The 25,727-nt window shown below is 62.1% G+C and overlaps 3 protein-coding genes across 8 annotated transcripts; 2 read left to right on the top strand and 1 right to left on the bottom strand.

The window, feature by feature from the left end:
- The first annotated feature begins 1,368 nt into the window (after positions 1–1,368).
- On the top strand, positions 1,369–18,724 carry RTEL1 (regulator of telomere elongation helicase 1). 3 transcript variants are annotated; one of them, XM_075528300.1, is made up of 34 exons: positions 1,369–1,458; positions 1,986–2,251; positions 3,104–3,302; positions 3,560–3,653; positions 4,067–4,148; positions 4,247–4,307; positions 5,989–6,064; positions 6,710–6,794; positions 7,472–7,537; positions 8,018–8,171; positions 9,108–9,146; positions 9,249–9,324; positions 9,659–9,756; positions 10,128–10,183; positions 11,595–11,669; positions 11,763–11,844; positions 12,866–12,998; positions 13,146–13,259; positions 13,427–13,467; positions 13,686–13,771; positions 13,871–13,948; positions 14,140–14,217; positions 14,462–14,608; positions 14,677–14,792; positions 14,961–15,084; positions 15,165–15,315; positions 15,414–15,577; positions 15,703–15,807; positions 16,452–16,650; positions 16,737–16,844; positions 17,213–17,329; positions 17,422–17,634; positions 17,717–17,893; positions 18,398–18,724. In XM_075528300.1, exons 2-34 carry the CDS (start codon positions 2,150–2,152, stop codon positions 18,403–18,405), a joined length of 3,504 nt encoding a protein of 1,167 aa, XP_075384415.1. In that variant the 5' UTR covers positions 1,369–1,458; positions 1,986–2,149; the 3' UTR covers positions 18,406–18,724. The 3 variants fall into 3 exon arrangements, with proteins under 3 accessions (XP_075384415.1, XP_075384418.1, XP_075384416.1); XM_075528301.1 differs by having other exon boundaries at positions 1,450–1,532; XM_075528303.1 differs by lacking the exon at positions 7,472–7,537.
- A 377-nt stretch (positions 18,725–19,101) lies between these two features.
- On the top strand, positions 19,102–20,431 carry TNFRSF6B (TNF receptor superfamily member 6b). Its single transcript, XM_075528304.1, has 3 exons — positions 19,102–19,685; positions 19,780–19,974; positions 20,134–20,431. The coding sequence occupies exons 1-3, from the start codon at positions 19,268–19,270 to the stop codon at positions 20,418–20,420; spliced, it is 900 nt and encodes a 299-aa protein (XP_075384419.1). The 5' UTR covers positions 19,102–19,267; the 3' UTR covers positions 20,421–20,431.
- A 29-nt stretch (positions 20,432–20,460) lies between these two features.
- ARFRP1 (ARF related protein 1) lies at positions 20,461–25,708 on the bottom strand. 4 transcript variants are annotated; one of them, XM_075528305.1, is made up of 8 exons: positions 25,427–25,707; positions 25,022–25,120; positions 24,799–24,886; positions 24,609–24,691; positions 22,124–22,205; positions 21,823–21,893; positions 21,591–21,691; positions 20,461–21,525 (listed from the first exon to the last, which is right to left on the bottom strand). In XM_075528305.1, the coding sequence occupies exons 2-8, from the start codon at positions 25,112–25,114 to the stop codon at positions 21,438–21,440; spliced, it is 606 nt and encodes a 201-aa protein (XP_075384420.1). In that variant the 5' UTR covers positions 25,115–25,120; positions 25,427–25,707; the 3' UTR covers positions 20,461–21,437. The 4 variants fall into 4 exon arrangements, 3 of the variants coding, with proteins under 3 accessions (XP_075384420.1, XP_075384422.1, XP_075384421.1); XM_075528307.1 differs by having other exon boundaries at positions 25,632–25,671; XR_012779101.1 differs by lacking the exon at positions 20,461–21,525 and having other exon boundaries at positions 21,823–21,888.
- Positions 25,709–25,727: the final 19 nt, after the last annotated feature.

Raw genomic sequence — 25,727 nt, 5'->3', positions numbered from 1 at the left:
TCTAGCTTGCTAATCATCACAGATACCCCATTTCATGCTGCTGGGGCTCTGTCCACCATGCAGACCCACAAGGCTGACCAGGCCCGAGGCTCAGCCGGAAGTTCTAGGGGACCCTGCAGTCTGCCCTCACCGTTCAGATTTCAAAACCTAAAACCCAGTCATTGGATTGGTCCCCATTCACACAGGCTCGGATGGGAGTAGAAAGCCTCATCTTTCTTCTGAGGAGCGGCGAGTGGTTTTGAATGGCTAGCCTTGTAGCTAACAGCTCAACACCATTGGGGCCCTCGTCTCAGGCTTAGGACAGTAAAACAGTCACCATGTGCTACAATTCACAGATGCCCTGCAGATCAGCTTATGATCCCAAGATGCAATGGGGGCCAGAGGGCCTCTTCATGTGACTGAGCCACTCAGCATCTCTTCAGGGCCTCTGATACCAACTCAGGAGGTCCTGAGCCTCTGGGGTCCTGGCCTCCCCTTTCTGGGAGAACAGAGATGCTTTCAGCAGCTGTGATGTGGAGAACTCCACCATACGCTGGCTGCTGGCTCTGTGCAAAGCTCAGATAGAACAGGCCCTTGTCTCAGAAGTGGCCAACGCAGAGCCTGGTGAGCACTCAGGCATGTTGGAGAGCCAGGATCTTCTCCTCCTCCCGCTGAGACTCACACCTGTAATCCCTTCCCGGAGGGTGGCATGGAGTGGACACAGGTGGCACAAAGGCGGGAATCTGAGGAAGACCCCAGGACCCAGCACAGGCCCCCCAGAGCTCCGACTCCATGACCTCTGCCGGTGGCGGGTGACCTCATAGCAGTACTGTCTCTTGGTGCCGTTTGAGACAGCTGGAGTGGCCAGAGATGAGTATCCCCAAGCACCTAGCACAAAGCAGGCCTACAAAACCGATCGTCGCCTAGCAGGAGCCTCCCGGAGTAGTGGAGAAGCTGACCAGAAAAATGACTGGCATGGAGAAGGGGAGGATAGCAATGAGTGGAGATCCCAATCAGGTGCCCCAGGCGGCCATTTGTGGACTTGAAAAGGGAGGGTGCAGGGTTTGATCCCAGCCTGCCAAAATGCCTGTAGATTTGTATGGTGAAAAGAGGGTGGATCAGGGGAACCCACTTCGAAGGTTCAGGCAGTCCGCAACAGACCAGTAAGAGGTGCACGTCCTAGGGAGGTAGTCGTGGATGGAGGCCCTCGTGGGGCCCATATCAAGACAGGAGACTTCAGTTCTGCCACTGCGCAAGGCGGTGCCCACGCCCTGGAACGCTGACCCTGACCCGCGCAAGAGACGCACGCGGGCCGGATGAGAGAGCGGACCCCTAGGTCTGGGAAGCGGTTCCCGCGGGGAGCGCAGCGCCACGGACCGGAAGTGGGTCAGGAAGTGCAGCCTTTGCGGCGGCGCACTTCAGCCCGCGAAGTCCGAACCCGCCATCCGGCGAAGCTGCGGAGCGGCGCTCCCTGAGTCGGTACGTTCCGGTCCCTTCCCACCTTGGAGCCTCCCGCGGAGCCCCTGGGCCTGGTTCTTTCAGCCAGTCAGCTCGTAGGTTTCCGACATGCAGCCCTTCGACGGCGGCTCAGCCGTGCGGCGTCCTGGGGCCGCTCGTCTCTGCGTGGGCGCTGCGTTTCCGCGCTGTCAGGGTCCCGGGAGGGATTGACCGTCACTCAGTATTGACTTCCTGGTCTGCACGTCCCAGTGTCCACATGGGCCTGAGATCTAGAGAAGCTGGAGATTTGAACCCCCGTCAGAACCACGCGTGCTCTTTGGCCAAACCGGGGTCTTGGGAAGTTGCCAGGGCTTCCGCCTGGCCCCACGCCGAGTGGATAGGCGGCTAGCCTAGAGCGAGCAGAGCCGTGTCACTGACTTAGGGCTTGGCGACAGCTCTAGGGGAGGATGGCGCCCTGTGGGGTCGAGAGCCAGGCAAGGCGGGCCCACCCAATGACCCTGCAGGTCCTGACACCCTCCTACAGGCCCGCTTTCCACCCTTTCGTGCAGGCAGCACTGGCTGGTCGAGTGACCTGTAAGCGAGGGAGGCTGTGCACGTCTGGCTTTGTCTGCCCCTGAGCAGGGCAGCACAGGCCTCCGCCCGCCTGACATGCAGAGAGGGAGCTGTGCCTCTGGGACCTGACTAGCCTGCCTTTGGGGCGCCTGTTCCTACCATGCCCAAGATCAGCCTGGGTGGTGTGACTGTGGATTTCCCGTTCCCGCCATACAAATGCCAGGAGGAGTACATGGCTAAGGTCCTGGAATGTCTGCAGAAGGTAAAGTTGCTGGCCCTGGGGGCTCCTGGGGCATGGTGTCCTAGGGACCAGCACTAAGAGCTGCCATCAGGGCGCAGGGTGAGGGGTTGTGGGGGGTGGGGTTTCAGGTCACAGAGCTAGGCAGTAGGTAGGTAGGCATGACACCTTTTTTCCTTCCTCACGGCCTCACACATTTGCAGTGACGATGAAGTAAACAGAAGGGGGTTTCAGACAGTGACAATGGAAGGGGCTAGGGTGGGACTCTCACTGAAGGGAAAAGGAAGGGGGTGGGCCCAGAGGTTTGAGCTTCCATGGAGGGTGGGCATGCTGGAGCTGCGGCTGAGTGAGGAGCAGTGTTGGGCACCCAGGGCATGCAGCTTCCTCAGCCTCCTGCTGCCCACTCTTGCCTCCCCCACCGTGCCCTCTGCTCTTGCAGCCTGTGTGCATTGGGGGCGTGGGTGGCCCACAGTTGCTACAGTGTCTGCCCATGTCCCCCAAGCTTCCCCCTGGACTCCCCTTGGGGAGTCTGTATGTAAGCCACTCCTTCCCTTCAGCTGGGACCTGGTAGACACCATCACCCAACATAACAGCAGTAGCCTATTTTGAGACTTGGCACCTTATTGCTCTTCTCGGTATTTATATCAGGCTGAATTGCTCTCACATTTCGGTAATGTTCTGCAAATTGTTTGCTAACAAGTCCTGAATTAACTTACCCAGAGTCCCACAGGGCTTTTCCACCTGGCATAGGTGGGCAGCCACACTGAGCAAAGCTGTCTGGTCCCAGACGCTCCTCTGGGGTGGGGCGGGACGGGGCGGGGGTCTCTGAGCCTCAGCCCCATCTTCCTGAGCCCCCGCCCTGTCCCACCCCTGTAGAAGGTGAACGGCATACTGGAGAGCCCCACAGGCACGGGCAAGACGCTCTGCCTGCTCTGCACCACGCTGGCCTGGCGTGAGCAGCTGCGAGATGCCATCTCTGCCCGCAAGATCGCTGAGCGGACCCAGGGGGAGCTGTTCCCTGAGCAGGCCTCCTCTTCCTGGGGGGTCACCGCCAGCGCTGCTAGTGATGCTCCAGGTGATGCTCCTTCCTGTCCTCTCCTCCCACAGTGCTCCGGAAGGGAGGGAGGGTGGGACTGGGCAAGGTGTGCTCACCTGGGCCTCAGCAGTCCTTTGAGGAGGGTGCTGGTGTGTCATCTCAGGCAGTGTGGATGCCCGCCTGCCCCGTGTCTGGCAGTGGGTCTCAGCGTGTCAGCAGCCAATGGCCACTGAGTTTAGCAAATGCTGGCTTGGGGCCAAGAGATCGAGCTGTGACTGACCTAGCTTTCCGGGCAGCTTGCTATGAGGACCTCCCGAAGATCATTTACGCCTCCCGGACCCACTCGCAGCTCACGCAGGTTATCAGCGAGCTACGAAGCACCTCGTACCGGTAGGTAGAGCAGCCTTCCCTCCTCTGGTGATTGGAGGGAGCCAGTACCACCTGGTACGAGGGAGTGAGGGACTTTGTCTTCCTGACAGCTTCCTGGGGACAGTGCTCCAATGTCAAGCTGAGGGAGGGATGGAGACCCTGCTGCCCCGCTTGTGAGGGGGCCTGGCCTCTGAACCGTGGGGGCACTCCCAGAGGAGCCTCCTATGGGGGCTTGATGCCCTGCTCACCCAGTGATGGGCAGGGGGCCTGAGTCCAGGAGAAGGCCTGGCACCCCGCCTGTCCCTGGTGACAGAACCTTGTCCTCTCTGGCCCATTCCCCTGCCCATCTCCTTGTCTACCCTGGGGGCATGGCGGCAGAGGAAACCCCCCTCCACACAGCTCCCCACCCCTTCCCCCGGGTTCTTTCACACTAGGCCCCGAGTGTGTGTGCTAGGCTCCCGGGATCAGTTGTGCATTCACCCTGAGGTGAAGAGGCAGGAGAGTAACCATCTGCAGGTAGGTGTCAGGGATGAAGTGGGGAGTGGGCTGCCCTGGCCCAGCCCCCACCCCCAGCCTGGTGTGGCCTTGGCTGCCCTGGGACCCTTTCCTTGCAGATCCACCTGTGCCGCAGGAAGGTGTCGAGCCGCACCTGCCATTTTTACAACAACGTTGACGGTGAGGGGGCGCAGCAGGGGAGGGGATGGGCCATGGCCTTGATGTCTGTTGCCTCCAGAACCTAGGGCTACCTGAGGGGGCGTGCTTGTCTCAGCAGGGTGGGTTGGGTGCTTCAGAGAGCAGGTAGGTCTGTGTTTGCGGAGGGCTCCGGAGAAATCTTGATGGGGTGCTCTCTCCTGTGGAGATGACTTCTCAGAGGCCCACCGGGCAGTTCTCCTGCCCCACAGGGAATTGACTCAGCAGAAAGGTTAGGTTTTGTTTTTGGAAATGGCTGCTTGTAGGGTGTGCTCGAGTGGTTGGTAGGAACCCTGCCTGCCGCCAAAGAGGTCAGTGGGGGGCGGTTGGGGGGGTGGGGTTTGGTGTCTGACGTGCTTCCCTAGTGGACAGCACTGCCCATGTGTTGTCACTTTGGTGCTGGGAGTTCTTGTCTCCTGGGAGTCTCAGCCCGGACTCCCCATTGCCAGCTGTGGCGTGTCTTTGTGCCATACCCGAGGGCCAGGCTAGTGCAGGGGACATGTGGCTGCAGCCTCTGCGTGCCCAAACTCTTGCCCCAGGAGCTGCTGACTCCCCTGCACAGCTGGCCTTCTGCTGTGTGGGTCGGGGTCAGGCAGCTACTGTCTGACACTCTGGGCTTTCTGCCTCCTGGGCTAGAAATTCCAGCCCCAGAGGGAAGGGCCCAGGTGATGGCACCTGGGAATTTTGAGGCTGTACCACCCGCTCTGCTCTGCGGCTTCCCTGGGCCTGCAGTGCGGTGCAGGTCAGTGCTGCTATGGGGCCCCAGCCAGGAGCCTGCCCCACCCTGGCTGTTTTGTTGGATGGTGGTGAGTCTGGGTCTGTGCTGGGGCAATCAGCAGACCTTGTGGCCTCAAGGCAGCTGATCTTCACCAAGACCAGTCTGTGGGCCATATGGGGCCTTCTCCCTCCCTGTCCAGAGGCCAGCCAGGTTGGGGCAGACTTGCCATCTGCTGGCCCCCAGACTCCAGCACTGCCCCACCCCTGGCTGCAGACCACCTACAAGCATGGCTCCCGTGTTGTCGGTCCTCCTGAGGGTCGGGGATTCTCAGTTCTCAGCTTCTTTGAGGCAGGAAGTGGGCAGAGACCTCCCGGAGTGGGATGGTGGGGAAGTGTGCTCTTGAGAGAGAAGGTTGGAAATGCTCCAGGGTTCTTCCACAAAGAAAGTCACCCTGGACCTGGGCCCACCTAGCATCCCCTCACCCCCCACCTTCCTGCTTCCCAGCTGTGTAGCGGAGGTTGTGATTGGTGTGTGTTTGCCGTGTTGCTGCTGAAGCTGGCCCCTTCTACCGAACCTTCTTCCCAGAGCTGCCATCTTGGGGTACTCCTTACAGGAGGCCCCCACCACCATTCCCAGAGCTTGAAGAGCTGTCTCTTCTCTCCCCTCTCCTCCCCTCCCCTCGTCTCCCAAATCTCCTGACCACCATCCAGACTCGCAGGGCATCCTGTGAGACAGGGCTGGCTGTGCACAGGGCAGCTTCCTGGGCCTCGTGTTGGCTTTGCCTGGGTGCACACCACAAGGCAGCTGTTTTCCTGGGGACTTAATTTGTGGCTAGCTGCACAAGCCACTCCTGTTCCGAGGGCCAAGGGAGTCCTGCCCGGGGAACATCAGAGCATGAGGAGGCCCTGCAATGTTACTCTGAACGCTGACGGTTTCCTGTGTCCCCAGAGAAGAGTCTGGAGCAGGAGTTGGTCACCCCCATCCTGGATATCGAGGACCTGGTCAGGAGTGGGAGCAAGCACAAGTATGGAGCCTGTGGGCTGCCTGTCACAGTGGAGTCCCTCCTGGCAGGCTGAGCACGGGCACTTCTCCAATCCCCGTTCTCCTCCTAAATTAGGACACCAGTCAGCTGCACAGTATTTCAGAAGCCAGCGCTTCTGAGTGAAAATCGACGTCCCCTGCCCCAGCCTCCCCCTCCCAAGGGAGCCTCAGTCACTTGTGGAATGGGTCCTTTGTGTGGGAGGCATCCTGGGGGAAGGGGAGCTTCAGGGTGGAGCTGCGCCCTGAAGAAACAGCTTCCTTTCCCTGACCCTGCTTGGTCGCAGGGGTGGTAGAAGCTGCTTTCTCTGCTTTGGGGACTTTCCTGCCAAGAAGGGGCAGATGTGGCATGCCCTGTATTACCTCATCTGTCTAGGTAGAATGGGTCGGTGTTCGTCTTGTACATTTTAGAGCTAGGTGACTCGTTACCATGGCTGCACCCCACCCCCATCCCTCAGTCCTCCAGGTCCCTGAATGCAGGGTGACCTTTTACCTGGGTGGCGGGGGGTCGTACCTCTGCATGCCTGCTCTCTTCCCATGCCCCATGGCGCAGTGGGCACTTGGGCCAGGGGAGTGCCCTCCTGGGTCCTGGGTGGCCATCTACACCTTCACTCCCTCCGGCTTCACTCAGGGTCTGCCCATATTACCTGTCCCGAAACCTGAAGCAACAGGCCGACATCATCTTCATGCCTTACAATTACCTACTGGACCCCAAGGTGAGAGGGCGCCATCTGTACAGGTCTGCTCTCACTGTGCCCCTGCCCTGCAGCCTTGGGCTGCGCAGGCCAGGAGCCGGCCACAGACAGACTCAGCGAAGTGATCTTCGGAGGGCAGGCTGGGAGCGAGGGCTCGAGGAGGAGCAGACCATAGTCTAGAAGCACAGGGAGAGGTGGAGGAAGAGGAGCAGACCAGCCCGGTAGGGGACATGCGGAGGAGGGGGTCTTGCAGCTGGGAATGGTGGAGCAGCAGTCTGGTGGGCAGGTCTGAGGGGAGAGTGAGGGGCCTGCGGAGGAGCCTCAGTCCTGTCCCCACCCTGACCCTGTTGCCGACGTGGACCGTGGTCCTATAGAAAACCTGGCTGCCCTTTGCACCTGAGGTTGGCAGAGGCATCTGAGAGCCTCAGTTTCCCCCTCCCCTCTTATGCGGGAGCTGTGCTTTGTTCTTGGTCTCTCTCCTGTGAGGGGAGGGCCATACCACAGTTTCCTTCTCCTGTGGATGGCTCAGGACCTGTTTCTCCTTCATGGGGCGGGCGGTGCGTCAGTTTCTCTCTCCCCCTCCTGAGTCGGGGCCAGCTGCAGTCCCCCCATTCTGCCCTGGCAGAGCCGCAGTCAGAGGGCACAGCACTGACCGCAGCCCCCTCCACACACACCCCACCTACCCACTGTCTGTGCAGAGCCGCAGAGCGCACAGTATTGACCTGAAGGGCACGGTGGTTATCTTTGACGAAGCTCACAACGTGGTGAGTCAGCTAGCCCTTCCCTTCCTCAGCAGCTGCCAGAGCCCTGTCCAGACTCGGGCACTGGGCAGGGGGACTCTGCTGCCCAGGCTTGCCCCTGCCCCACCCCTCATCTTTCCTGGGTCCTGAACCAAACACAGCCACTGCCCACATCCCTTCCTTTTGACTAGTGGGGTCTCAGCCAACCTTGAACATGTACTAGAGTTTCCCTCCTGCCGTTCCAGCAGTGTCCTGCCTGGCCCTCCTAGCTCCATGGGGGAGGGGTGCGAGGGCCACCAGTCTCCCAGCCCCTCCTTCCTGGTCCTCAGTTTTGTAGAGAAGCTGGAAGGCTGTGGCTCATGAGACGCTGGCTTCTGAGCTGTTGGGCCCTGGCTCTGCGGAGAGACGGGCTCAAGCTTCTACTGGCCCCATTCACACCTCTGCTTTTGGGAGTTTGACCCCTGTCTGCCTGTCTGTCCATGACATGGGTCTGTGGGCTCCCAGGAGAAGATGTGTGAGGAGTCGGCCTCCTTCGACCTGACCCCCCAAGACTTGGCCTCCGGGCTGGACGCCATCGACCAGGTTCTGGAGGAGCAGACGAGGGCCGCGCAGCAGCGGGAGCTCTACCTGGAGCCTGACCTTGGCCTGGGGGGGTTGGGTGAGTATGCAGCCCCAGGGAGCCCTGCAGAGCACTGCCCAGCCCTTGACTGCTTTCCTCCTCTTGCCTCCTTGCTGCGGGGAAACCAAAGTGTCAGCCGTGGAGGCATCTGGGGGCCGCTGATGAGCCTGCCCAGGCCCACCGTTCGGGCAGGTCTATGGGAGTCTGCTGCTCTGTGGGAACTTCTCCCAGCTGTGGCTTCGTCTAGCCAGCTCTGTCCCTAAGGCTGTGCCAGGGCTAACAAGGCCTCTGTGGGTCCAGCCAATGACCTCTTTCCTGTGCCTGAGTTGAAGGCCAATCGAGGGAGGGGCAGCTGTAGTGCCATCCTTGAGTGGGACCAGGGGAAAGGCAGGGGCTTGACACTCATTCGCCCGACTCCTGGGGGGCTGCTCTGAGCTGAGTGGTGTCTGGCAACCAAGGGTTGCCTCTGTCCCCTATACAGGACTGTGGGCGGGGTGCTTGCTCCGTGTGGAGCAGAGGCTGCCACTCTGTTCCCTGGCCTTGCTGTGCATGGCTGTAGTGCCGTAACTGCTAGAGGGGGAAGGGAGAAAGGCCAGAGGTCCAAAGTATGGCAGGAGGGGCGCTAACGCACAGACTCGCACAGTCAGGTGACCAGCATGCCATCCCGCTTCCAGCAGGGAGAGTCCATTTCTGCTCCTGTTCCAGGCTGGCACCACGGGCCTGGGGTCTCCATAGGTCTGCTCGCTTAGCTGCTGGTCTCATGTCTCAGAAGGGTTTAAGACGGGACTGCCAGTCTGGCCCTGGTGGCACCCTTTGTGGAACTGTGTCCTTAATGCAGCCTTGTCCAAGGGAAGTCAGTCCGGAGTGTTGACGTGGGCCGACTGACTCAGCACTCCCTCAGCTTCACTCACTGTGGCTGGTGTGTCGGGATGGGGGGGATTGACCCTCGCTGCACTCCCGGCTTCTCTCACTTAGGGCTGAACGTGGAGCTCGAAGACGTGGCAAAACTGAAGAGTGAGTGCCACCCACCTTGCGTGGGTCGGGGGGAGCATGGCCTCCTCTGTGGGGGAAGTAGGGGGCAGCACAGGCCTGCCTGATGGCTGCCTCTCACTGTAGTGATCCTGCTTCGCTTGGAAGGAGCCATTGATGCCATCGAGCTGCCCGGAGACACTGGTGTCACCAAACCTGGGAGGTGAGGGCTGGGTGGCTGGGCCCTGGACCCCAGGGACTGCTCGTGGCCAGAGGTGGGTGGCAGATAGCTCTGGGCTTGTCTATTCCTTCACAGTGCAGAGTGGTGGCTGCTCCCACGACAGTGTGGGGACAGCATGGAGTTCCCCGTGATCCCAGTCCAGGCCCCTGATGTGCCACCGAACTGCTGTCATTGGCCCAGCTTGACTTTCCTTCAGCCACCCGCCCTGCCCGCCCTGAGGTGTCCCACTCCCCTAGGTCACCCTCAGGCCACCCAGGACCACTACCCAACCCAGCCCCCACCTGAGTGGCACTGCCTTGGCCTCCCCTTTTGGCAGCTACATTTTCCAACTGTTTGCCGAGGCCCAGATCACGTTTCAGACCAAGGCCTGCATCCTGGCCTCACTGGACCAAGTCATCCAGCACCTGGCAGCACGTGAGTCGCTTCGCCCCATAGGGTCACCATCTGGCAGAAGTCCAGCTGGTGCCCTTGAAGCAGAGTAGGGTCCCACCCTGACCAAGCTGCCCACACATACCTCGTCCCCTTCAACGGACCGGAGGACTTGGTGTCTGTTGGCCCTGGGGTTCTCTCAGCTGAGACGGTGCAGTAGAGGCAGTAACATGGCTCTCCCAGGGCTGCTCTGGACACTGCCCTCTGCACCCAGGCCTCTGCGGTCCCTGGCTCTCAGCTCCTCAGTGCCAGGCCCACCATCCCCGAGAGCAGTCCTGTGCCCATGTGGGCTGTGCACTGTTGCCTCAAGTGCCAGGGCACCGGCTCTGGGTTTGTAGTCACTGGCCTGTCCTCAGGTGCCGGAGTGTTCACCAACACAGTGGGACTGCAGAAGCTGGCCGACATCATCCAGGTAGGGCTATGCCCATAGGACACATGTGCTTTGGGTGGGGTGGCAGGCAGGATGAAGGGCAGACAGCCCTTGGCCTCAGCACCGTCCTGGAGGGACACAGCCTTGGGGAAGGGTCGGGGGCCTGGATTATGTCAGGAGTTGGGCTCTGTCCTGGGTCTTCTCTACTTGGGGGTACACCCCCCCCCCACACACACACACATACTCTGTAGTTGCCTTGGTGCCCAGGACAGAAGGGCTGCCCCTCTGTCTCATCCCCTGCACAGGTGACAGGCCCTGAGTCATCCTGGCTGAGTAGGTGGCCCTGACTCCACCCACCTTCTGCCTTGCTGAGCAGAAGCTGATAGGTTTGCTCATCTGCTGGAGGCACTGCCAAGGGGCTGCCACTCCCAGCAGGCAGGCCTGTGCCCAGCCTGGGTGGGGGCTTCCCCAGCTGCAGGCATCTGCTCTGGAACTGGTCCCTAGGAGGCTGAGGCCAGCGCTGCAGCTGCCTTCCGTGGGGCTGAGCATCTGAGGGTGTAGTGGCACACACCTGGCTCCTTGCCCCCTTGTGTCCTGAGGATGGGGTTTTTAGTCACCTGGGGCCAGGTGGGTCCTCCCACCCAGGTGAGAACTGCTAGGCTCTGGCCCCTGCCGCTGTCTGTAAGGCCTTCACTCCGAGTTGTGCTGAGAAGGACGCAGGGCCCGTGGCCCCACGTGCAGGCAGGTGTGAGGCAGGAGTTGGCAGGTGGGGCAGGCTGTCCAGCTAGCCACATGCAAACCTGGGTCACACGGAAGGGAGGGGGGCCAGAGAGCCCCTGGTAGAGGGCATGGGGCTGGTGGGCTATCTGGCAAGGAAGGGGCAGTCAAAGATGGCACCATGGGAGAGGAGGCGGGGATCCCCTTCCCCCCCCACCGCCAGCTCTAACAGGATGGAGCTGTGCTCAGGGTGCTGTTCGGCCCTGGCCTTGCTGGCTCTCAACCTCATCGACGACTGGGAGTTTGGTGGGGGTGGGGTGGTGGTGGTGGTGGTGGTGGTGGTGGTGGTGGTGGTGGTGGTGGTGGTGGTGGTGGTGGTGGTGGTGTGTGTGTGTGTGTGTGTGTGTTCACCCGCATATCAGAGCCATGAGCTGCTCTCTGTTGTACTGATGGAGTTCCTCACGCACAGGCCACGGGTGACGGATGGGCACACACACAGGGACACAGGCACTCGTGTGTACTAGGCCTGCTCTCTCTGGCCTGCTGGCGTGTGCACTGCTGCTCGGCTGTGAGGTCATTAGGACCTTTCCTACCTGCCATGCCGGAGACCCCTCCTGCTGGCAGCAGCACAGAAACTGTTGTGCTGAGTGGGCCCTGGCCTTGTGAGGTCAGGAGAGCCCAGGGATGGGCTGAGGTGTGTCCCTGACGAGGGCCCACACTGTCCCATGCCATCCAGATGGTCTTCAGCACTGACCCTCCCGAGGATGAGCCCAGCTCCGTGTGGGGACAAGGAGCTTCCAAGTTCTACAAGGTGGGAGCCACCTTGGGGTCACAGGATCTCCTGGAGGGGGGGGGGGAATGCGCTGGACCTGGGTAGCCTGATCCAGTGCATTCTGCCCGGCAGGTGCACATCCACCTTGACAGCGGCAGGCGCCATCGAGTGCAGAGGTCAGATGCCTGGAACGCTGCAGCCCCCGCCAAGCAAGGTGTGGCCCCTGCCCAGCCCAGGGGACTTCTGGCCAGTCCTACCCCATCTAGAATAACTGGCCCAGTTCACAGGGGGCTTGCCTTGCCACCACCCTGTGGGGGTGGGAGGGGAAAGTTCAGTCCCCCCCACCCTGTGCTGTCCCAGGGCTGCAGTGACTCCTTGTCCTGGGGGGAGGGGGTGTCCCTGTCCACACGCTTCCATTTTCTAACCACTCCTATCTCCTACAGTCTGGTATGGGTGTGCTCCCTACCTTCTGCCTTTGTTCAGGTCAGGAGGGCAATGGTCACCACTGTGCCCTCTGGAAACCGTGTGGCTTCTCAGAAACTGCCCCTCCCTGGAGGTGGGGAGGACTGACAGGAAGTTGCTTCATCTGCTCTTGCTGAGAAGTGGGGGTGGGCCCAACAAGAGAGGAGCCTCCTTTGTGGGGGAGGGCTGGGGTACACGCTCCTGAGGCTTCCCCACCCCTTCCTCAAGAGCCCCCTGCACCCTCGGTCCTGCCTCACCCGTGCTGGGCAAGCTGGACCTTAGATTCAGGCTGAGGCTTGGGCTGCCCGTGGCTGGGGGTGCTGCTCTCCGGGAGGCCTGGCTCAGTCTGGCTGGGCCTTTGCTGTGAACCCATGACCTTGTTTATCCTGCCAGGGTCACTTGGCTTGTGCCGTCACCGGCCTTCCAGTGTCCGGTGGCTAGGAACTGATCCTGTTGTACAAGCTGTCCAGCCACCTCCGTCTTGCTGGGGACATGACACAAGGTCCCTCTGCAACAGCCTCCTTGCCTCTGCCCTCTGGAGCTAGCCTCAGTGACCCTCTATCCCTAGCACTAGTGGCAGCTGGGACAGGGCTATGGCTGGAGCCCTCCAGGTACATGTAGCTCTCCCCCAGTGCTCAGGGACAGAGTCAGGGCTGGTCAGGTGGATGGTGGCTTCCTCAGTGCTGGACGGCCATGCAGGCTCATGCTCATCCCAGTGTGTCCCCTAGGGCAGGTCCCTCACCCTGACCCCAGTGCACCCCTTCTGCCTGCAGGGAAGGTGTTGAGTTACTGGTGCTTCAGCCCCGGCCACAGCATGCAGGAGCTTGTTAGCCAGGGAGTGCGTTCCATCATCCTCACCAGTGGCACATTGGCCCCCCTGTCTTCCTTTGCCTTGGAAATGCAGATGTAAGGGGGGCAGCCCTGAGCTGGGGGAGCAGAACTGGGGCTGTGGAAAGCTGGTCCGCATCCAGGGGTCCCTGGATACTGGGGGTTTGGGAGCTGGGGAGGGCTGTGCATACCAGCAGCCACTCAGCCCACCCTCCTGCCATTCAGCCCTTTCCCTGTCTGCCTGGAGAACCCCCACGTCATTGACAAGCACCAGATCTGGGTGGGGGTCATCCCAAGAGGCCCTGATGGAGCCCAGCTGAGCTCCGCCTTTGACAAACGGTGAGGCGAGTCCGGTGGGCAGTGCCGCTGAGAGAGAAGGGGAGGACTGGGTGAAGACTGCACAAAGTGGCCAGGCCCCCACTACTAAGGGTGGACTCACAGGTGGTCTGAGGGGGTCAGCCTAGGCCGAGAGGGTCCCTCATAGCTGCCTCCTTGGCTTCTTGCAGGTTTTCCAAGGAGTGCCTATCCTCACTGGGGAAGGCCTTGGGTGAGCCCCTGTCTTCTCTGGGGGAGGTGGCCTATGGGTGAGCCCCCTTCAGCGGGGAGGCAGGCCTTTGGTGCGGGCCTGTCCCTGCTGGGGGACGCAGCCTGTGGGTGAGCCCCTGTTCCCACTGGGGGAGGGAGGCCTTGGGTGAGCCTCTGTCTCCAGGGTACCCTGCAGGTCCTGCTATCCCCAGCCTGAGCAGGCAAGGCCTCTGCTCCCAGGCAACCTGGCCCGAGTGGTCCCACACGGCCTGCTGGTGTTCTTCCCCTCCTACCCGGTGATGGAGAGGAGCCTGGAATTCTGGCAGGTGAGGCCCTACCCGCATCCTGCCCTGTGTGAGGAGCGAGGGCAGCTGAGGGCACAGGAACAGGCATGACAGGTCACCCTGCCCCTCCTACCCCCACAGGCTGGGGACTTCGCCCGGCGGGTTGAGGAGACGAAGCCCATGTTTGTGGAGCCCAGGAGCAAAGGGGGCTTTTCAGAGGTGTGTCTGCCGGGCAGCCAGCACCCTGCCCAGGGCGGGTCTGGCTTTCCTGGGTGCCAGCGGCTGAGTCTTGGCCAGGCTGCTCCGAGGAAGCAGACCCAGTGTTCCCTCCCCAGCCCACCCTGGGGACCCCGCCGTTTTCTAACTGGCCATTGGCAGGCATGGCCTTCCACTGACGGCTCCTTTTCCAGGTCATCGACGCGTACTATGCCAAGGTGGCCTCTCCAGGCTCTGGCGGGGCCATCTTCTTGGCTGTGTGTCGCGGGAAGGTGAGGCCTCTGTGGGTCAGGTGGTCCCCCTCCCCCTACAGCCTGTCCCCAGACGGCGATGAGCAGGGGCTGACCGCCACCAACTGCTCTACTGGTGTAGCCCAGCTACAGGGCAGGGGTACGCCGGGCGTGAGGGAGGGTCCCAGGGCAACAGCAGGGGCTGGGCTAGGAGCTGGCCAGATGAGGGTTCAATCCAGGGAAAGGGTCCAGCTGTGCCCAGCAGCTCCCCCTCCACTCCCCGTAGGCCAGCGAGGGGCTGGACTTTGCAGACGGGAACGGCCGTGGGGTAATTGTTACGGGCCTCCCATACCCCCCGCGGATGGACCCCCGGGTCATCCTCAAGATGCAGTTCCTGGATGAGATGCGGGGCCGGAATGGAGCCAGGGGCCAGGTGAGGAGGCCAGGGGCCAGAGCGGGGGAGGCTGTGTATGGTCTAGGTGCTGACCCCTGCCTCCACAGTTCCTCTCAGGACAAGAGTGGTACCGGCAGCAAGCGTCCAGGGCGGTGAACCAGGCCATCGGACGGGTGATCAGGCATCGCCAGGACTATGGGGCTGTTTTCCTCTGTGACCACAGGTGGGTGGGTAGGTGGGTGGGGGGGTCCCTACTGCACCCTTGGCCCACCCATGCGGAGCTGACCAGGGTCCTGGAGAAGCCTATGGGACTGAAGCCAGCATAAAGCAGTCCTTGGTGTGGCCCTGATGGGCAGGGCCTCAAGGACCTGCTGACAGTCTGCCCTGCCAGGTTCGCCCATGCTGACGCCAGGGCCCAGCTGCCCTCCTGGGTGCGTCCGTTTGTCCAGATATATGACAGCTTCGGCCCTGTCGTACGGGACGTGGCCCAGTTCTTCCGTGTTGCCCAGAGAATGGTGAGCCCCGAGTGGCCTCGCAGCTGTGCGTCACAGGCTGTCCCCAGAAAGGCCTCTCCTGAACCTCTCTTTCCCACCAGATGCCTGCACCAGCTCCCCGTGCTGCTGCCCCAAGCCCAGCCCTAGGAGATAGGGCCACCATGGAGGCTGTGTCGCTGGGCCCTCAGCTCCCACCCAGGCGGGCCAGGAGCCTGGACGTGCATGTGCCTAGCCTGCAACGGAGGCCTGCAGGTGTGGGGGTGTGGGGCGGGGCAGGGCAAACAGGTACCCAGGGCTCCTCGCCCCTCTGCCTCCACTCAGCTCCTCCACTGCCCCTTCTTCCTTTGCAGACTCACCCGCCGCCACCGGGGTCTTGGACAGCAGTCTGTGCCTGGAGTACGAACAGGAACCAGCACTGACCCGGCTGAGGCCAAGAGGGCTGCTCGCTGCCCTGGAGAGCAGTGAGCAGCAGGCTGAGGGGTCTGGGACCACAGCCCTCCTTGGGGAGGAGCAGGTGACGGGGGAACTCGGGCTCCCCTGGGGGTCTGACCTGGGTTGTGCCCAGAAGCCCCCTCCCTCTCACCTGGGGGATGCCATCTGCTGCCAAGAGCGCTGGGGGGACCATGGTTGTGTCCCCAGGCATGCCGCCGCTCCACACTGTCGCTGCAGCATGAGAAGAGGCTGGTGGACGAGCAGCGAGGGGGCAGGAAGAGGATCAAGCTGGTTGGTGCCCCCCACCCACAGGTACACTTGGGTGGTCAGCAGTGTGGGGGGCTCAGGCGGAAACTGCTGGCAGGGGTGTGTGGAGCTGGGGCCTGGGGGATTTCTGGGCTTCATCAGCACTGAGAATGGTGTGCCCTTTGGTCAGGAGGTCAACACCGCCTTCCTGCCTGAGAGGCTTTCAGGGAGGCTGGGGGGGGGAGGTGTGGGCCCAGCCAGCTCTGCACCCCCTCCACATACTCCCTTCCTATGGCCCTCCCTTCCCCTTTGAGCCACACAGCCCAGGTGCCCTTGGGCCTCAGATTAAAAACTGCCCTTGGACCTGTTGAGCGCCCAGAGTCTGGCCCTGGGGGATAGAGGGTACTACATTCAGGATGGTCATGTCTGGATTCAAACATTTATTGGAGGGCAGCTCAGCCTGATAGAGTATCCAGAGACACCCACCCCCTGCAGTGCCTGCAGAGACCCCCACGTGTGTGTGGCCTGCCCTGCTTACCCAGGCCCAGACTGTGGCCCCTCTTATATGGGTGTGGGAGCACCTTGGCTGGTGGCCACCTAGTACATCCCAGCCCTGGGGGGTGGGGGCCGGCAGCAGCCCGGGGTGAGTACACCCTGACCTCACAGTCAATGGGGACAGCTGCCCTGAGTGGTTTTGTGTGTGTCCCCAGGAGGCGGCGTGTCCCAGTGACCAGGCGGGCAGGGCCAAGCTGTTCATGGCGGCTGTGAAGCAGGTGCTGAGCCAGGCCAGCTTCGATGTCTTCACACAGGCCCTGCGGGACTACAAGCGCTTGGATGACCTCGACCACCTTGCTGCCTGCCTTGGGCCCCTCTTCACTGAGGACCCTGGGAAGCACAGCCTGCTCCAGGGTGAGATGCCAGGAAGGCAGAGCTCACCTCAGGGTCGAGGTCTCGTCAGGGGCTCATCCTGATCCTGACAACCCCCACCCCTCCAGGGCTCTACCAGTTTGTGCGCCCCCACCACAAGCAGCAGTTTGAGGAGACCTGCCGCAGGCTGACAGGCCAGGGCTGTGGCTATGGGCCCAACCCCAGCCTGCCTGGAGGTAAGGCGCCCACTCCCACCTGCCTGGCCCCAGGGGGGCAGCCCACGCCTGCGTACAACCCCTCAGCATTCCTGCCAGGGGTTTTCCAGGGCTGGGTTGGTCCTGGGTTCGGTCAGGCCACAGAGCTCCTTGGAGGCTTGTCATCCTGAAGCTGACCCCCTCTGGGCAGGCCGCTGGTTGGTTACTCATATCTGCTCCCTGTGGTCTGCGGAGCAATCCTGCCGGGAGCCCTCCCGGGCATTGTGCTGCCTTGGGGGCGTGAAGGCCAGTCTCCCTGCAGCCACACCTCGTAGGGACTTTCCAGACCCCAAGAACCTGCATGCTTCCCTCTGGGCTCAGGCCCAGGAGTGCTGCTCCTGTTTCTCCAGGAGGGCGGGGGCCTGACCCTAAGCTGACTGTTGCTGAGGGTGTGGCTGTACAGCTGGATGCCAGTGTGCACCTTAACCAGGGTGGACCTCACCTGTCCTCCAGGCCTCTCGACACAGGTACCTGCAGCCAGAAATGCCTCTAAGCCCCAGTCTAGCGGGGGACATTTCTGGTCCCTGGTGCATCTCCCAGCCCGGTCCTTTCTTGCCAGGGGAGCCCAGTGGGCACCCAGGAGTGGGCCAACGGGGCCAGTCCACCGTGACCACCTACTTGGCAGACGTCCGCAGAGCCCTGGGGTCCGAAGGCTGCAGCCAGCTGACGGCAGCACTGACAGCGTACAAGAAGGATGACAACTATGCGAAGGTGGTAGCTGTGGTGGCCGCCCTCACCACCTCTAGACCTGAGGATTTCCAGCTGCTACACAGCAAGTGTTCCTGGGGGCTGGGCAGGGCCAGGGTGGACACCGGAGTGGGAGGCGCCTGGCTGATCACGCCCTCCAAAAACAGGATTTGGCATGTTCGTACGCCCTCACCACCAGCGGCAGTTCCGGCAGATGTGTGCAGACCTGATGGGCCAGCCAACCCCATGTGGGGGCACAAGACCCGTGGAAGCACAGGACGCTGGCCCCTCCAGGCCTCCGGGCTGGGAGTCCACTCATGGGTCTGAGGCGCCTGCCAGTCCCGGTAGGGTGTTCTGCCCCAGGGCCACCCCCTCCTTGAGTTCCATTCCCCAAGGGCCCCAGCTCAGTTCTGGGGGGGGGGCAGCTCCACTGGCCCTTTGCCCTCAGCACCCAGCCCCTTCACAGCCATGGAAACCCTGCCAAGCCTCAAGCTCCATTCCCTCCTGCTAGGGCCCCAGGGCCACTGGGTGTACGGGAGCCAGCACTGCCCTCCAAGGACCCAGCCCGGCACCCCCCTCTGGTCACTTGGAGTTCCCATAGGGTGGGCCAGGACCGGGGGCCTATGTCGAGGCCCCAGTGGACCCTCAGCCCCCCTGCAGGAAGCCCCTTGTGCTCTGGCTGTGGGGAGGACCAGGTGCCCTTCCAGTGCTCGGCCTGTGACTTCCACTGCTGTTGGGGCTGCTGGGGCCAGCGCTTCCAGGTCGGCCCCATGCCCACCCCTCCCATGAGGCCACCCTCATCCTCCCCGGTACCCAACAGTCTGTTCAGTGAACTCTTGTCTCTACAGGCTTCTAGGACATGCCCTGCCTGCCACACTGCCACCCGGAAGCAGAGCCTCTCCCAAGTGTACTGGCCTGTGCCTGAGGGGGGCTGCTGAGACAGACATGAGACCCCCACCTCCCTGGCCCCTGTCATTTGAGCCACAACACATAAGCCCCAGGGCTCGCAGGGGCTCTCCACACAAAGGACAGCTCGAAGCTGGTGCTGAGCCTTCCATCTAATCCAGGCCTAGAAGGAGGGGTGAGCTGCCCAGTGGGGGTCACTATGTCTCCCCCCAAGGGGGGGTCATCCACATTCTTGACAGCTGGAGCCCCTTGAATAAAGCTGCTAACTGCCTACACCCTGTCTGCTGGTCGTCTCATGGCTGGGGGGCAAGGGGGTAGAGTATCCAGGAAGGGTGTCCTTCCCATGCTGTCTGGGGATAAGCCCTGGGCATCCCAGATGGAATTTGGCAAGGGAGGGGCCCTGCCCTCCTGCAGGGTGACCACACAAGCCTCCCTGAGGTTACCCCCAGACTGGGGTCCCAGGGAGAAGGGCTGCAGCCTGAAAGGGACCTGGAGAGCTCTCCAGCCCTGCCCCTCAGGTCACGGCCTCCACCCCCTAGGGCGGGGTGACCCCGCCCCTCCCCACCCTGCATAAGTGCCTGGAGCCCAGAGCTCCTGCACTCTGGGCCTGGGCAGGTAGGACTGTGTGTGTGTGTGTGGAGTCTTGTTGGCTTGCGCGGGGCCAGCAAGCGTTGCGGGAAATCGGGCGGCCCCTGTTGGGCTGTCCCACGGCGTTACTGAGCCCCGAGCCTCCCCCGCAGCAGGGCACTCCCGGAGGCCGCTGACTGGCTCAAGTACTGTGGAGCGGGGGCCGGCTGACTGGCTCAAGGACCATGAGGGTGGACGGGTGGACGGGCCGGACCCTGCTGTGGGCGCTGCCCGCCCTGCTGCTAACGCTGGCTGTGTACGGGGCGGCGACGGTGGCGCCCACCTTCCCGTGGCAGGATGAGGAGACACAGGAGTTGCTGGTGTGCGACCAGTGTCCGCCAGGCACTTTTGTGCAGTGGCCCTGCCGCCGAGACAGCCCCACGGATTGCGTCGCCTGCCCATCGCGCCACTACACGCAGTTCTGGAATTACCTGGGGCGCTGCCGCTACTGCAACGTCGTCTGCGGGGAGCGGGAAGAGGAGGTGCAGCCGTGTAGCACCACACGCAACCGGGCTTGCCGCTGCCGGGCCGGCTTCTTCGCGCACGCGGGCTTCTGCCTGGAGCACGCGCAATGCCCGCCCGGTGCCGGCGTGGTCGCTCCTGGTGCGTGCTCAGGCCAGGTTGGGGCGCAGGGCGGTGACGCCGCCCCCACAGTTCCTGTGACTCTGTCTTCCCGCACCCCCCCTTCCCCCTGCAGGCACCCGCAGCCAGAATACGGAGTGCCAGCCCTGCCTTCCAGGCACCTTCTCGGCCGGCAGCTCCAGCTCAGAGCGCTGCCAGCCTCACCGCAACTGCTCGGCGCTGGGCCTGACCCTCAACGTGCCTGGCTCCGCCTTCCACGACGCGCTGTGCACCAGCTGCCCTAGCCTTGGGCTCAGCGCCCCCAAGTCAGGTGAGCCTGCGCTTTAGCGAGAGCGGTGGGGCCCCCTTCCCCGCCGCCCGCCCGCGCGGAACCCTCCCACGCTCCGCCCCTAACCGCAGCGCATTCCCTTCTGGTGCCCCGCCCCGGGGCCAGGCCAGCGGGCTTGACCGGAGCTCCCCCGCCCCGCAGAGTCCCAGGAGTGCGAACACGCCCTTCTGGACTTCGTGGCTTTCCAGGACATCTCCTTCAAGAGGCTCATGAGGCTGCAGCAGGCCCTGGCTGCCCCAGGTGTGGGGAGGCCTCAGGCGTCACGGGAAGAGGGCCGCGCCGCCCTGCAACTGAAACTGCGGCGCCAGCTGGCAGAGCTGGGTGCGCGAGATGGGCCCCTGGGGGCGCGGTTGCTGGGGGCGCTGCGGACTGCCAGGCTGGCGGGCCTGGAACGCAGTGTCCGCTCGCGCTTCTTCCCTGTGCCTTAAGCATGCCAGGTCATCCATCCCCTTATTTATTCACCGGCTGTTTGCACATACTGTAAAATTTATTTTTATAAAGCTGCAAAGCTTCACGAGTTAGCTCCCCAGCCCAGGGTTTCCAGAGGCGCCTCTTCCGCTTGGCTGTCTTGCGGGCCAATCCTGGGATTGGGTGCCATATACCTGGCAGCAGGTGGCATATCTCCCTGCTTGCTCCTCCTTCTGCCTAAGCCTGGGTTCAAGAGGCCTCCTAGTTCAGCTCCCCATAGCTGCTTGCCTTGGTCAGCCTGTCAGCACCCTGGATCTGGTGCAGCCAAGTCCAAGGGGGGGTCCTACTCACGCTGGAGTTTTGCTGGGCCCCAAGCCCAGGACAAGGTCTTAGTGCCCACAGTGGAGAGCCCTCTCTGACCCCCACCCTTGGGAGGAAGGAGCCCAGAGCTATTCAGAGGCTTTATTTCACCAGAGTGGGGGCCCTGGCCAGCCCAACCTCTCAGGTCAGGCCTGCAGAGGAGGGAGAGGCCTGCATACTTGGGAGGAACCTGGGGAGGGGGCTGTGGCTGTCTCATGGACACCAGGCGAGTGCTCAGAGGACTTTGGGGGCCCACCTGCTCAACGCCATGCCGAGGTCACAAATAGGTGAGGAGAGTTCTGTGCTGTGCCAGGCAGAGTGGGGGCACCAAGACACCCAGCCCAAGCTCCCAGCTTTTCCACGCATCACACCGTGCTCCCCCCACCCCACCGCCCACAGTCATAAAGCCAGAGCTCTGGGTGTGGTCCTGCCCACCTCCAGGGTCAGGAACAGAGGTCACAGGTGCCATGCTGTACACCCAGGGTGGAGGGAGTCTGGGGGTGGCTGCCATGGCCCAAGGGCTGACAGGAGCCCCTGGTCTGGACCGGCAGGGGGGCTTCAGGCACTGGGTTGGCAGAGCCCACCAAGGCAACGGAGAGCAGGCACAGCAACAGCAGATGCTGCCTTCACAAGGGAAGCGTCCACAGTGGACTGCGGTCGAGCCTGCTGGCCGTGTCCTAGGTGATGTCCCTCTGCCGCGGTGGCCGGTGGACGTTGCGGATGACACACTTCACCACCCACTCGATGCCTTCATTCACACCCTCACTGTAGGGAGACAGGGAGTGAGCATGGAACCCATGAGCCCTGACTCCCCCTGGGGCCCCACTCACCCTGTGAGTGCTGAGCAGGCCTGGGTCAAGCAGTCCCGTCTCCCGATCTTGGACGTGCAGTCACTGAAGGCTGTCTTGATGTCAGGAATCGAGAGGCAGGTCTAGGGGAGGTTGAGGTCAGTGATATCCCCAGGGCCTTTGCCTCTACCAGTTGGGGCTCCTCAGGGATGGACCTTGGGTATTTGAAGAATGCCGAGATCCTGTGGGGGTAGGGGTGGGGAGCAACACTCACCTCCACATCCTGCTTGTTGGCCAGCACCAGGATGGGGACACCCTCCAATGCCTCACTGGTGACCATCTTTTCTGGGGAGTGGACAAGGTGTGAGGGGCAACGAGGTATCGGGCACTGCTACCACAGCCCCAGGCATAACTCACCCAGCCCTGGGGACTTCTACCCCAGCCATCTTCCTTGCCAAGCACTGCCACCCTGGCCCTGGGTACCACCACTACAGGTCACCTCTTACTAGGTACCTCCACCCCAGCCTTGGCCAGGTGCCTTACTGAGCACTGCCACCCCCAGCTCGTCAGCTCACCAAATGCCCGCTTGGACTCAGGCAGCCTGCCCTCATCAGTAGAGTCGATTACGTAGATGACGCCGTGACACTCAGCGTAGTACTAGGAAGACAGGCCACAGGGACTCAGTGAGGGCAGGCCCAGCCTAGGTCCCCTGAAGTCATCAACTCATGCAACGGGGGTGCAGTGACACCATGCCGGGGTCACAGGCAGCCCTCAACTGAAAGGGGCCTTCTAAGTGAAGGGCCTCTAAGGGTGTGGCCTGCTGACCTTGGTAAGGACACTGCCAAATTTGGAGAGGGGGCAGGGAGCTGATAGGACCAACCACCCACCTGGTCCCCCAGGTGTTGACCCCCATCCCAGCAGTGGCTTGGGGTTGACAGGGGAGAAGTTCCCTCTTGGTCTCTGCTGGGGGAGCACCTGCGGGAGGAGGGGGCAGGTCCGTCCACCCCCCCCCCCCACCTACACACACAAACACAGCACTGACCAGAGCTCCTGGCAGACTTGACCCAGCTCAAGCAGCTCCCACGTGCTGTCCCCCACAGCCACTAGGAGCACTATGCACCTCGCATGCAGGTGGCAGGACCAGAAAAGCAGCTATCAGGAAGTCTGGGACAGCGATCCACAGGGCACATGCTCCTGCCCACCCCCACCCCCACCCCCCACGGTGTGGGGTGGGCAGGCAAGGGTGGCATGTATGTGCCATGGGACCCTGGTAGCAGAGATGGGCCAAATGGGCACCCTGAAGCCTGACAGGTGGCCATACTCGGGAGTACTCAGGAGGCCTGGGCTGTGGCCGCCACACCAGGCCCTTTTGCCTCTTCACCAGGATGGTCAGTCTTTCCAGCCCAACTCGCTGAAGCCCACTGGGACCCTCATGCACCACGTTTCCCTGTCTGCACTGGGTGCATAGGGACCCCAGATGCCAAGAGGAGACCCTGTTGAGGCAAGAGTGACAGCCTGCTGCAGTGGGCAGGGCTATAATCCAGGGGCCTGAGAGGCTGGCCAGCAGTCATGGTGCCTGAGGCAAGGCCTAGGCAGCTACAGGGGGCTTCACTGCTAGCCCTGACACGTTTTCCTTTGTCAGAGCTTCCTGGGGACTTCGTCCAGCCCCCACCAGTCTCCCTCCTTCCTCCAGACACACACAGTGCTAGTCTTGGTGCCCGCTCCTGAACCTGTCTTGAACAGGGGCACTCTATGTGGTCTGTCCTGCTCCCTGGGTGCATTTGGGTGTCTCTGACCATGGCTCCAAACCGGTTCAGCCAAGGACAAGAGAAACCAAGGGAGTGTAGACAGTGTATAGCAACCAAATCTCTGTGATTTTGACCCAAGAAGGAAATTGGCAAGGAGTCTGGGTGGCACTGTGGGTTAAGTGTTGGGCTGTTAACTGCTAGGTGTCGAGTTTAAACCCACCAGCTGTGCCAGGGAAGAAAGATGAGACTGCTCCTGTAAGACAGTTTTAGAAAGCCTAGGTCTGCTAGAGGTTCAGGAAGGACTCTTGGCAGTGGTGAGGGCACAGGGGAATGCCCTACTTCAAAATGGCAGCTAAGCACACTGCCTCAGTGGTTCGGTTGGTTGCTATCTTTGGACTCAACTACCTGTTTCCTAAAACCAAGACCTAGGCTTGCAGACATCAGGTTGATTCTGATTCAGATAGAACAGGAGGCCTGTCTCTGTGGGCTTCTGAGGTTTTAAGTCTCTACAGGAGCAGACAGCTGGCCTCGTTCCTGCTCAATGGCTGGTGGTTTTGAACCGCTGACCTTGTGTTTACTGGACCAAATGGAATTCACTGCACTCCCAGGGCTCCTTCCTACTTGGGTTAAAACCTGATACACCAGGAACTCAGTAGCTACACAACATGCCTACCACCCTGCTTTCCTCTGCCTACAGTGGGATGGGTCTGAAGTTCCCATTCTGACAAGAAGCACCCTGGTTTCCGATGGCCACAACTGGAACTGGCCCGAATTGAATACTGGTCCCAAGACCAGCCACACCCAGGAAGCAAGACAAACCGTACGGTGAAGGCTCTAGTCAACACCAGCACACCTCGGGCCATGGTCTGCGAGCAGAGCTGGGAGCTTGCTCAGCTGGAGCCGGGCTGCCTGTGGTGGGGGAAGGGGCCATGGTATGGGGCCCAGGGTGGAGGGACAGAAAGGCCCCATGCTGGGGTCTCAAAAATACCCAAGATTAGTGTCAAAGAGGGGGTCCTGCTGCTGGCTTTGGGCAGGCTGTTCCACAGTAGGGAAGGCTGCCCTCACCTGCCTGCAAAGACTGGGCTAAAGGAACCACTGGCAGTCTGACTCTCTGGCAGAGACCATGAAGCCAGGGACAAAAGCCCTGAGGACACTGGGCAAAGCAGCTGCTGAAGGGCAGGAGAGTGGCTGAATTGGGAGAAGTGGGCCAGAGATGAAAGAGTGTGGCAGGGGTGCCAGGCCAGGAGGGGCAGTGGGCCCGAGTTCTCTTGACACACTCAGTGTGCCCCTACACATGTTCAGGGTGCCTTACCTTGTCCCACAGCGACTGCAGCTCCTCCTGGCCCCCCAAGTCCCAGAACATGAGGCGGGTTTTCCCCACATCCACGGTTCCAACTAGGAAGGGAAAGCATGGGGCTGGGGTCCTGTTTCCGGACACTGACAACAGCTCCACACCCCTTACGCTGGAGAGGACCAGCCCCTGGGAGTGGGACCCCACTTACTGTTCAGGCCCACGGTGGTGGTGATCTTGGACAGGCTCATACCCTTGTAGTGCTTGTGGAAGCGGGTTTTTGATTGCTCCAGGAAGGTCTAAAGAGGAAGGCAGTTTTAGCCATCAGCTTTTTCAGCCTGTCTCCCGGACACCCCTTCCTTGGGCCCAGTCCTCAGAAGACAGCCACAATCTCTGTCTGAGTGCTGGCTGCACAGCAGGGGCCCAGCACGCACCGTCTTCCCGGCGTTGTCCAGGCCCAGGATCAGAATGCAGTACTCGTCCTTCTGGAACACGTACTTGTACAGGCCGGACAGCAACGTGTACATCCTGCCCTGGGGTGCAGAGATCCACAAGGGGAGGGACAGCTGACCCATACTCCACTAGCTTCCCCGAATTGGACCCAGCACCTGTGCCTGGGCTCCTCTGTCCACGCGCCCGGGGCTACTCGCGACACCCATTCGCCCCCTTCGCTTTGCTCCGTCTCCAGATGGCAGGCTATAGCCACCGACGGCTCCACCCACCACCTCTGTCCGCCCGCCACCGGGCTCCTCTCGCTTGCCCCGGCCTCTCCCAAGAGTGGTGTGTTCCCGGGCTCGGGCCCCTCCCAGGCTCTCCCTCCCCGCACCGCTGACACCAACCCGGTGTGCCGCCAGCCCTCCAGGCAGGCTCTTCGCACGCGCGGGGCCGGCTCAGGCCAGGCAACTGGCCCTTCCCCACACTCGGCTCTACAAGCCGCAGTCCCGTTTGCCTTCCTCAGAACCAGCACTCGCCGGTAGCCCCCGATGGCTCCGAGGAGGGGAGCCCTGCTCGTTGGAGGACTCGGGGGTCCACAGCGCGGCCTACCTGTCGGCCGGCATTCGGCCGACGCGGAACTGACCCTGCGCGCCGCCTGCTGGGGCAGCCCGGCCACCTAAACTCTCCCGTCGGCCTCCGCGCGCC

This window comes from Tenrec ecaudatus, chromosome 12 (genome assembly GCF_050624435.1).
Source record: "Tenrec ecaudatus isolate mTenEca1 chromosome 12, mTenEca1.hap1, whole genome shotgun sequence".
Classification (NCBI taxonomy): domain Eukaryota; kingdom Metazoa; phylum Chordata; class Mammalia; order Afrosoricida; family Tenrecidae; genus Tenrec; species Tenrec ecaudatus.
The sequence above is the reverse complement of the archived record's forward strand: the minus strand, read 5'-3'. Positions and strand labels throughout refer to the sequence as shown.